The sequence below is a fragment of the Struthio camelus genome, chromosome 2, assembly GCF_040807025.1.
Source record: "Struthio camelus isolate bStrCam1 chromosome 2, bStrCam1.hap1, whole genome shotgun sequence".
Taxonomy (NCBI): Eukaryota; Metazoa; Chordata; class Aves; order Struthioniformes; family Struthionidae; genus Struthio; species Struthio camelus.
The window spans coordinates 18,809,159-18,821,560 of record NC_090943.1 but is presented as its reverse complement, the minus strand read 5'-3'; the positions used below and the strand labels follow the sequence as shown (position 1 = coordinate 18,821,560).

At 35.6% G+C, this 12,402-nt stretch overlaps 1 protein-coding gene across 6 annotated transcripts in view; it reads right to left on the bottom strand.

The window, feature by feature from the left end:
- ODAD2 (outer dynein arm docking complex subunit 2) overlaps positions 1-12,402 on the bottom strand; it is a 97,013-nt gene that overhangs the window by 59,912 nt on the left and 24,699 nt on the right. For all 6 annotated transcript variants that reach the window (XM_068934494.1, XM_068934499.1, XM_068934500.1 and 3 more), the window contains one exon: positions 237-383. In XM_068934494.1, coding sequence (XP_068790595.1) covers positions 237-383 — 147 coding nt within the window. The remainder of the gene's footprint in view (positions 1-236; positions 384-12,402) is intronic.

Sequence of the window (12,402 nt, the reverse complement as noted above, 5' to 3'; positions counted from 1 at the left end):
TATTTAAAATGCCAGGTTATCTAGAGCATTTTATCTTTTAAATTGAATCAGAAGGAAAGAAGAAAACTGAAAATCAGAAATTGACTTTTTACGTGACATAGTCCTTCAAACTAAGAAAACACAGAAATCAAATGAGAAAACAAATCAATTTTCTTTATTCTATATAATACTGAAAATTGAGAAAATATTTTAACAGCAACAGCATATTCGCTGCTCTATTTGACAAAGCTACTTGCCTGACATTTAATTTCTTCTGTATCAAGTAAATTAATTAACACTTCAAGACCTCCGACATCTCGGATGGCCAGCTGACAAGTTTCTTGAGCCAGATTGAAATCTTTCATTGAACACAATGCAATTACAGTAGCTGTTGGATTACCTCCCTAAAATAAAGCAAATAATTAACATATGTTAAATACATTTAATATAAAACTTAATCTCTTCTCCCAGTACTAATAAAACTACTACTAAAGGCGAAACCTGCTAGAATATTTTTGATTCTATGGTATTGAATAACATAGACTTAATAAGAAATTGAATTATTGATAAAGTCTGCAAATGGCATAAAGATTGAGGCAAAAGTAAATACTGCAGATGACAAATCACTAATATGGCGTGCTGTAAACGGACTGTTAAATTAGGCAGCGTTCAGTACTGTGAGTTTTGGTATAAACACTTGTAGATAGCAAGAGAACACATGCAGAAGATAAAGACATTTCAGACACGCTATCTATCTCTATTCTTTGCACTGACATTCACTCTGGAAGAAAAGAGAGAGTCAAAACTGGAATCCTCCTTTGTCAAGGACGTTTCAGAGGAATTGCCCAAAACTGAAATGACTGCAGAACAGCTTATGGAAAAAAGTGACAAAATGAGTCATAACAAATTACCATTACTAGACGGTATTCACTCAAGAGTTACACAGCAAATTGAGGCTAAAATAGTTGATTCAGTACAAGTGGCCTGTATCCTCTGACTTCAAACTACTCTGCAGCCTAAGTACTGGGAAAATGACAAATGTCATGTCAACTTGGAAAAGAATTCCAGGGATGATCCAAGGCCTGTTAGATGCCTGTGCTTGACAAATTAGTAGATTGTAATAAAGGACAGAACTAGCAGATATCTGGCTAAAGATGATATTTGGAATAATATGATATGCTTATAGAGTCAGCATGGATCTGTTAAAAGAAGCATCACACAACCTGCCAAGCTTGTGGACAATGGTGATATAGTTGATGAAATCTAATGGGACCCATTAAGGCTTTTGACAATGTCCCTCACTGATAGTTTTGAAAGAAACTAAGCCGCTATGTTATAAGAGGGAAGGTCGTGGCATGGATTGAAAAAAATGACTAAAGGAGAGGAAACTCGGGATAAAAACTAATGTCAGTTCTGCCAATGAAGACTGGTGATTAGTGAAGTTTCACAGACCTGTGTTGAAGGCTGTGGTATTCAACATACTTATAAACGCAATGGAAATGGAAAAACTAGTTAAGCGACAAAATTTGACAAACAAAGCAACAAAAACTTGTTCACTCACAGCCAGTTGGGACAAACTGCTGAAGAACCTTCTAAGACTACGAGATAGGGCAATAGAGTAGCAAATGAGAAGTGATGCACAGCAGAGGGAATAAAAAAAAGACCTAACTCTGTACATGAAATGATAGGTTTTCAGCTGCTCATTAACAATTAAGAATGGTATACTGGGGTTAGCATACATAGCAGTCAAAAAACTAAATGGCATACTAGGAGGTATTTGGAAAAAAAATTGTGAACAGAGAGTGACATTACACCACTGTATAAATCCACGGTTCACACACACCTTAAAAACTTTATGCAGTTCTGGACCCTCAATTTCAAAAGGATATTGTAGCACTGGAAAAGTTTCAGAGAAGAGCAGCAAAAATAATCAAGGCTTCTTCAGTCTAGAAGAGAGATAACTGAAGGAATAAAATAGAGGTCTACAATGTTAGGGATGGCACAAAGGGGAGAGATAGGGATTGACTGTTCATTGTCTCTTTTAACATAGATACAACCTTTTTTAATAATGAGCATAAAAGGTGCCAGGTTCAAAATAAGTAGGAGGATCTGGTTCTTCAAACAAGGGATAATATACTAGTAGAACTCCTTGTGAAAGGATTATGTGAAAGCTAAAAATTTATACAGGTTTAAGAAGAGACTGAATCAGTTCATGAAGAGGAATCCTCTGAAGGTTCTTAAAAATATAAATATGTCATTCAGTTTTCAGCTCCCTGAGCTAAAAACAGGTGAGGGCCGGGAGAGTGTTAAGGAGAATTATGTTTACCCTGATTTCACTTTTCCCTGGGCATTCAGTTAAGGTCCTGGGTTTCTTCTGCCTTGGTAAAATATGAATAGAGTCTTCTGCTCCCAGAAATCATGCAGTCAAGTTTCCCCCATCTGTGGAAATCAGAAGTCAGGAAATGCAGAGTGCAGGAGATGAGCCTCAACCACAGAAAACTTCTCTCCCGATCATCATGGCTCTCCTCCTGTTGCAGTTGGGATACTGGGCTACACTTTTGATCTGGACCAGTATGTTTTCTTTTATTTTCAAATTTAAGGTCATACATTGACAAATAAAGAAAATAGGACAGACCTCAATGTAGGAGTTCTGTCCTCGGAACCAGAGCACATGAAATGACTTGGAATCTTGAATATGAATTTGAGATTACAGTGTAACATTTGACTGGAAGAATGAGTTTTTGGGTGCGTAAGTGAAAGTACTGAAGAGGAACACAGATGTCATCTCTTCTTAGGCGCTTGTGCAATTCCTACTAAAATTCTGTGTCCAATTTTCCTTTTCACAGTGAAAAAATGGAGAGGGTTCAGAGAAGAGAAATAAGACTGGAAAATAGCTACATGAAGAAAAACATGTGAAGCGCTATTTAGTTTATCAAAAAGTAAGTTAAGGTATGATTTATTCACAGCGAATAAATACTGCTATGAGGAATAGGAATGTGATCACAAGCGAGGTCTACAATCTAGCATAGAAAAGATTTGATTGCTTGAATGAAGATGAGGAGTAAATCATAAGTTTTCCTTTGGGTGGTTAGTTATCCTTTGGAACAAATTACCTAGACAGACAACAGCAATGGAAAGTTTTCCCTCAAGATTGGATGTTTTCTAAAAGATAAGCCGTATTTCAGTCACAGCTACTAGATAAAGAGCGAGAAAATGATCAAAGATTTTACCCTGTGTTAGGCAGGAAGTTAAACTGTAGGATAATAATGATTTTTTTTTTTTAAATCTATAATGTAGATTTACAGCTAATCAAATCAAGGAAGAACCCAGCTGCACAGAAATAAGGGAGTCTGAGCTACCATGTAGCTGCAATAGAAGCTGGAGTGCACAAACAATGCCAACTGGTGCTAATGAGTAAGCTACGATTTAGTGTACCTAGTAAATCAAATTACAGTCTCTACCTCCCATATGTCTTTGAATTCCAGGGAAGCTTGGGCTCACATCCAGATCTGAACTGTGCTCCAGCTTCTTTCTTTTAAATGACACTTTTGAAACTGTAACGAACTTTGAGCCAATCCTTCCCAGAGAAAAATAATTTGCTAATCTGCGGACATCATACTGAAATATAGAGCACTGAAAAACTGAGTACTGTATGCAAATACGAAGCAAGTAGATCTATCAAAAACATTTAAATTTTGCATCATATCCCTTAAATGCAAAGGAATCAGAAACAGTAAGACAAATACAGAGCAAAAAAGTCTTCAGATTTAACATACCCTTCAATAGATACCACAAAACTAGTAGAGAACTGCAAGTGGGAAAATGCATTCAGTACAACTGTGAGAAAAATACCTCATAAAGTTTCAGATCAGTAACTTACATCAACCAAAACAGTTCACATAATCAATGAAGTATAAGTGGATGGTACTGTGAAGCTAATTTTTCACTTTAATTTCTTATAACTACACAAACAACCACAGAATTTCCTCAAAGAAAACCGCTTACAGACAAAGGTATTCGCTAACATGTATAATATACATTGTCCTAAAGGAAGAATTCTACAATTTTGTCATGCTATCTTTTTTTGCTCATCACTGTGTTCTTGACTCTAGAAGAAACTGGAGCATGTGTTCAGCTTTAAGAACATATTTAGATCTATTTGGCAAAATATGTCCTAGGGAATAAAATATTGCAGCAATTTCTCAAACGTTTTCCTAGGGAAATCAGTTTATCCATACATATCAGAAAATCAAAACGGTGTAAAAAAATCCACCGAGTATGATTGCCAAACTACAGAGAATATTCTGTAGCTTGAAAAGACTAACAGTTGTCCTTTTATGAAGTCTGTGATCTTCTCATATAGCTTAGACTTTGAGATTTATTCTAACTTTGCTTTGTATTACAAACATTTTGCAACAGGTGTTTAAAGAGAAAACTTTTTATTATTTTATATAAATGTAAGAAGTATATGGCTAACTTGACAAACAGCGTCTCTTCTTTTGAGGAGTGCTTCTCCTAAAGTGAGACTACATTTATAGGTAATGTAATAATTCATACTTCTCTTATCTATTACATATATAATGGTGTTGGCATATGATATTCAACATAGTCCAAGTTCTAAAAAAAAAAAAAAAAACAACTTTTTATTCAGTTACACCAAAACAAAAATAGAACAGTATATGAAAAATATATGTTCTCTATTTCTTCTGCTGCAAAACTGCAAACACAGCTTAAAATGTTTTTCTGAAGTAAAACCACATTAAAATATTTTTCATATTTTCTGAATCATTTGTTATACAAAATGAGGAATACTACTGATGATCTCCACAATTATTTTTTATTTCTTGTAGTTATTATTACAGTAAGTCTTCCAGTACTTACAGCATAGATTTTAACAGGCATGGAAATAGCTACCTCTCCACTGAGTCGACATAAAATCTGCATTATGCTGTATTGCCATTTGAAATCTGATCTGCTGGATGCAAAATAAACTCTACTGGCAGATAAACAACCAATTTTAAGGCTTCAAATTAAACACAGATTTAGTTTAAAATGTTCACCTCTTTCTATATAATGCTACAATAAAAATATCCACAAACAAAATGAAAATAACAGGATCAGCGCTGCACTGATCAGTAAAACTTCTTCTAACCAATGTGTACGTCTCAATTATGACACTCAGCTCACAGAGCTCACAATTCAGAATTACAGAACTATAAAGATGGCTATATAAAATTAAAGTAGAATGTCCAGAAATCTTTTGCTTCTATTTTTGAAATGTTTAACTGAACATTTTTATAATACACAGACTAACATATAATAATACACTTAAAACTTTTAGTATATGTATACAAAAATCAGCTATATTAGACAACGAAAAGATTGTATGCCAATTTGGTATCTATGAGTCTGATCTCACTTTCCATGATGGGAGGAAGATAAGAAAAAGAACTCTGTGAGATCTTCCTTAGATAAAATTTCTCCATAATTATTATAGTAGGGCCTGCCTAGATATTCTTTCCCCAACTTAAAAAGGCATTTCAGTAATGGTGAAAGCTACAGAAGTGTCATACAGAGGTTGCTGAACTACCTTTTCATTCTTTAACCTAGATGAAAAGGTAAATCAAGATTTAATGTCAAAAGGAATATTAGTCCCCCTAGTTTGAGTGCCTCTATAATATAGGTCCTTAAATTTGATCCATTTATTTTTGTATAATGCAAAATAACGAGCATTTGACTCACACACTTTACATCTGGCTGGGGCTTGCCTTCAGTCTTGATTCTTGAACATCAAGAAACGCAGAATCTAAAGGTTAACCATCTTCACTATTAACATTATGAGCTTCTCCAACTTCAGTTTTAGCCACTGATTCTTTAAAGAGCTCTTTGGTAATTGGTCATCTTTCTTCATGAGATAACTCTACTATACCAAGAGCCCCTTTGATTTGTTTTTTGGTAAGCTAACAAGCTTGACCTCTTAAGCCTTACAGCATTCACTGTCTAGCATTTTCTCCAGCCTTTGAATAAACATATAATTCTTTCCTGAACGCCATTTTTTCCAATAGTTTTTGAAAATCTGCATACCAGAACAAGTCTCACTAGCTCAAAATCAGTCTTACTGGCACTGTGCACTAATGCAACCGTACCTCCCTGAGCCTACTCACTACCGCTGTTTATGCACCAGAACGCTCATTATCTTTGCCGTATAAGTACTGTGGGAGTCCCTGTTCAGTTGCTTGCATGCTAACTCCTAGAAGTTTTTAGAGTAGCTGTGTCCAGATTATAGACCTCCACTGTACAGGTATGTTCTGAATTCTATGCTCTTATCCACATTTGCATCTCGGCTCACTGAAGTACATTTCATCTGAATGGAGACATACTACCTAGCAATTCAGATCTGCCTTTGAGTGCCTGCTCCATTATTTCACATTCTTTGCCATTTCTGGTTTTCAGAAGTGACTTTATATTTACATCCAGAACGTTGACGAAAACGTTGAACAGTGCAAGGTCTGCCACTACACATCCTTATTTGGTGCTTTTTCCCCAGTGATGACTCTACAAGCCAGTTAGTCCATTCTGAACCAATTTAATGTCACTTGAATTTTTTTTTTTTTTTAACTCTTTGCAATTCAGAAAAGGACAAGATGTATAGATTGTTGGCTGCATCTAGGCCACCCCTTCCACTCTCTTGTTTAGAGTCCTCTCTTTCTCCATTTAAAAATCCTCAGGCTTTCAGAAATTGTTCCTTGGCTTCTTCCTTTGGATCTCAGGGAATGCTGAACAGTGCTTCTGAAGTACCCAAGTACTTTCCGGCACCTTCTAGCAGAAACACATTCAAATACAGCATGCCCCTCCACTGCTCAAAGACCTCAAGTTACTATGCAAAGACCTTATGATGCAAAGACCTTATGATGCCTTCTCAGGAACAACAATGGTAGAAAATAGCTACCCCCTTAGCTGCTGGTACTAATATTTGGTACAATTAGTATTTAACCTCATTGTAAATTTTCTTAAGTCACGCAAGAGAGTTCTAATGGGGGAAGAAAAACAAAATCAGCTGTAGGGACATGTCTTAAGACTCTTAAGCATTTAATCTTTTTCTTTGCGAGTTTGTTAAACAGATTTTACAATGAATAGAATAGCCAAAGATAGCTTCATGCTTATTTTGCAGCCTTTACATCCTAAAGCAGCCAAAATCATCCTGATTTCCAAGACAAGTCGAGGCAGTTTGAAGATTCTCTACACTTTGTTACCCAAGGATGCTGCACAGACACAACAATGTTTTTAAATGGCAGTATACTAAATAGCATGTAAATAAAAAAGGTAGCTAGTAGGAGGCTAGTAGGAATCTCATCCATTGCTGTCAGGTAAATTCAGGAAATCAGAAGGTATGACTTAGTGGGAAAGAAGTCTAAGGAAAAAAGAAGCTTAGAAGAGTCATTAGTTCCTTAAAGAAATTACATTAAGGGCACAAAAGCAAATATCCCACTGAGGATGGAGAACATGAAGCACAGAAAGAGATTAATCAAGCAATATTATGAGCTTTTCAGGTCTCTGAAGTTCAGGAAGCATACAGACAGTGAAGACAAGAACAAATGACTAAGAATGAAAATAAAAGAATAGCTCAAATATGTAAGGGCACAAACCAAGATACAACTACCAAAGGACATACAGTTGAAAAACATAATTTTGTTTGGTATATCAGTAATCACCGAGACCAAGAAAATTGTTAGTTGAGGGCAAGCTTTCAATAAATGAATGCAAGAAGGCTAAAGCATTAACAGGGTACTTTCATGCGTTACTCTTTACTATGCACTAAGGATTGTATACTTAGTGTCAATGATGAAGAAGCAACCACTCTGCTTATGCTAAGGAGATAATTACTCAGTGAGTACTTAGAGCCATGGCTTAGAGCCATTGGCAATTTTATCTGAAAAATCACTGAGGATAAATGATGTTTCAGAAAATTCGGAAAGGTCAAACACAGTAGCTGTCTTTAAGGTGGCATACAAGATGAGTCAACAAATTTAAGACTAGCCTACTTAAACTGATTCCTGAATGGAATTGTCATGCACAAGCCGTATCAAACAGCTCTAATTTCTCATTATGGTGATGTAGAAAGACTTGTCGATATGGAAGAAGTAGCAAATGACATATATATTGGCTTTACTTAAAGCTTCTGTCTCATGTAAAATTCTCATATGTTAAGTATGGAAACAAGGCTAGCTGGAGCTGATTGGAAAATTATATTCAGATAGTAACTGTTAAACTGAATAGATACATCAAGTGAGTTCCTCATCTGCACCCTGGTTCAGATCATGTGTTTCTTATTAATAGTCAAAATGGTATAAATGATTCCAATCCAGGAGTATAGGATTAGGCTCCAAAATCATCTAAACAAATAAAAGAAATTATCTGGAAAAGAAGGCAAAATCAAAGTTTTAAACTTACTCAGGAAATACTTAGAAATACAGGCTGTAGACCATGGTTAGTTTGCAATACTCCAGAAAAAAAGGGCTGGTGTTAACAGCGGACCATAATATAAATATTAGCCATTAATAGCACAATGTTAAACAAAGAAACAAACAAATAAACAAACACCTGACAGTGAGACTTATAAACAGGTTTGTAACCTGTAAGTCACAAGCAATCATCCTTTTGTTCGGCACTGATAACGCCACAGTTCCGGTTCCAGGCACTGTACTTCAGAAGAGCTGTTGGCTAACTCAGCAGAGACCAGAGGAGAACAGTAAAATACCTCAAAAGTATGCTCTACTGAAGGAACTGAAGCTGCTTACTCTAGAGATGGAGAGAGTAAAGAGGTGAAAAGAACAGCTATGAAGTCAGTCATCTGTTCTCCATGTCCGTTGCGGATAAGACAAGAAATCAAGGTATCAAGGCTGTTTTACGATAGACATTAGAAAAATTGTCTAATTGCAAGGATATTTAAATTCTAATTTAATATTTTAATCATATTAAAAAATTAAAGAATTTAATTATTGTTTAGATGAATAATGAAATCACCATCACAGGAAAGAAAATACAGACAGAAATATCTGTCAAGAAGACACACAAAAAGTTCATCCTGTTCTGGAGGCAAATAGGAGTAAATGACATCCTGCTTTCTGCTCTAGCTCCGTTTTCTAGTATTTATTTCCATGAAGTTGTATTATCTTTTTTTAATATTAAACGTTTTTGATTAGATGTTTCCTTCTCTTCTTTAAAAAATGAAAATGATTGATTCGCAATAGTGCTGAAGTAAAAAGATAATAGATATCCTAATAAAATATACAGCTTTAAGATTTGAACATCGCATATCCCATCTTAAGTAAAAGCCACACTAGTCAATACAAGGCTTTAAAATTGAAACCTTGATCTCAGTTCAGTAAGACTAGGGAAGAAAGATGTAAAATTCCCTCTAGAGTCACCTCTGTAAAGGGTAAACTGCATTAAACCTTTTGCAGATGTTCTGCCAGCAGGCGGAAACATTAGCTTTTCAGGCAGCTGAAGCTGTAAAGGGGCTGCACAGGAGACCTATAGACTATCTAACCTTAATTTTTTCATCTAGTACAGTCCACATTATGGCATGCATTGTCCTCTTCCTTCTGTTTGAACCCTCCAGTACGTATGTGGTATAACTACAGCATTTGACCGATAAAATAGGGTTTTATATAGATCATTCTCTAGTAGAGACCAATATCAAAGTTTAGAATTGTCGTAACTGACACTAGAGGAAAGACAGTTTCAAGGGAAAGGCACTACACCTGGACTCAGGATATCAGAAGTCCTTTTAGTCCTTCGACAGAATTCCTGTGTGCTACTGGCCAAGTTACTCCTCCCAGTATTTTTGTTCCCCACTTTCAACTAATACTTAAGGCATTATTGTAGTAAAAATAAAAGTATTACTAAGACTATAAACAAACTGATTCTGAATGTGTTGCCCAGTTCATAGAAAAATGTACATATATGCATGGAAAATACAGACATAACAATTAATTCACAGTGATTTTCAGTTTCCTGAGAGACACCAAGATTAAATAAAATGAAAATTATACAATTTTTAGGTTACAATCATCTCCATAAATATTCAGTTATTTTATTAATTTACATAATTTGTATGTGCATTAGAGTGCATATGACTGAATGCAATCAGAAAACGAAACATTATTTCATACTGCAAGGGCAACGCCAAAGTATTTTTTTTTATTTAGATCTCTGGCTGAAGTTTAATTTATCACAGTAAAAGTGCATTTTATTTGCACTGTGAAGTACTGTATAGATACCATAAAAGGTATGTCTATCAGAGCGTGCCTATTTGTGGCCAGTATTGTCATTCTTACGCATTATTAAACTGTAGTTTTGACCATTATTATATATATCTGAATGGCAGTTATAATATACTTGAAAAAAATAGGACTGAATATATCATGTCAATATACTTTTAGCAAGTGCTGAACAGACAAAATTGTATGCGATATCTGAAAAAAGGTCAGTCACATTGACCCTTACTGTTATATCAGAAATGATTTAATTAAAATTCATTAATATTGTTTAAATGGAACCTAAGCCCAAAGTATTATTAAAATATTTGCTATTTCTATAAAGCAACAAAGCTGAAATGAGTAGTAAAATATAAAATGGAATTTTTAATTTACACAATTGTAACTTTTTAATTTTTCTTTTGAACTTGACCCTCTCAAATCACAGATCATGCATTTTGTAATTTAGTGCAGGAAAATATTTCTAAATTTAAATTTTGATAAAGTTTAATGAAAGACTGAGTATTGCAGTAGGTATTAATATGCTTCAGCAGTGCAATTTTTCTGTGCTAGTAAACCCCTAAACACTCTGGGTTTTGTTTTGGTTTAAGTACTAGTTCCAATTTTTCATTTTGGTTTGTAAAACATGCAAGCTGCAATTTGTTAGGGATGAGTTACGGACAAGTATAACTGAGTTACGGAATCACTCCCTGCCCCATTTCCTGAATCTTCTGGAGTTCTTGGGCTACAGCCTGGCAGTATGCAAACCATATAGATTAATATAAAGCCGGAGGAAAAATCACAGGCATCACAAAGTCAAAGAATCCAAAACATCCACATTGGACTACAAGTTTTAGCACACAGGAGTTGCAGGCTTTTAGTTGCAGGTTAATCACCTGACCCTGACCCTATATCTCAGTGGCAGAAGTGAGATATATGTTAGGGCACAATGAGTTCAAATTGCTATCGTATTTTATTAAATTGAAAAGAAATGTGTTTTCAAAGAAAAGAATGGTTCTATTATTTTCTGAGTGGACCAGAAGATTGTGTTAGGCAACTGCTGATCTCCTCTTGAAAACTCTTCCAAGATCGGTATCTATTTTATTAGCTATCCTGACATATTGGATTCTATTATAAAGAAGATAAAAGCCAATGCAGCTCATGCGCAAACAGCTGAGCTTTTACTTAATTGGACTAAGACTTGCTGAAAGTTTTCCTCAGTTACTTCTTGAATCTGAGTTTGAGCTGGACCAAAAAAACCAGAAAACCTGGCAAAGGTCATATATGATATTACAATGCAGGTTCATCCCCTTCTCATTTCTGCAATTTTCAGTTCAGGAGTGTACTTGTTACACAGCTGCATCTGGACAATTTTATGAAGACAATGTATCACAGTGTTTTCAAATCTAGATAAATTTGGAGAGGAAAAATAAAATAGACTGTAACGTGGACAACAAGCCCTTAATCCCACTGTGATTTCTAGATCACATTACTGTAACACGTTAATTTGGGATTTAATCTAATTGATCAATCAGAAACTACTGTTACTTCAAAATGTCACCATACAAGAGAATGGGCAAGCATTTGGTCATTCTGAGTTTTAGCTATAGTTTAGGTTTTAGTTACTGCAGGCCTCTTGTATTACCTTTGGTAACCATAGCACAGTTCAGACCTCAGCTCACCTTGACAAATGGCTTGAGGCAATTTCATTCACAATATACCTCTCAGCAATTGCTTCTGACTCACACTGTAGGCTCCCAAAGACACTTCATCATGAATGAACTCAGGTTCACCAGCTGTCCTAGGTCTCCTCTGCCCATCATGATAGGCCCTTTTAGCATATGCACATTGCTTGACTTGTTGCACACACCACCATCTTCCATCATTCTCTGTAAGAGAAGTCACCTTCTTTGGTACCACCTAATCTCTCCAGCAGTAACTGCCTCCAGCTGCCCCTACCACCAACACAACTGGAATCCCCAAACAAGAGATTTACCACGGCATGCCCTATGATAGCACCAGGTTTACTGTGACATGACAGGCCAATAGGAGTCCTCCAGCAGCCTTCAAAGTGCCTCTTTCATATGAATAGTAAATGTTTAGGGCTGGTGTCCTTGTACAACACTTTCCTCCCATTCAAGATGCCATTTATGTTGCCTATACA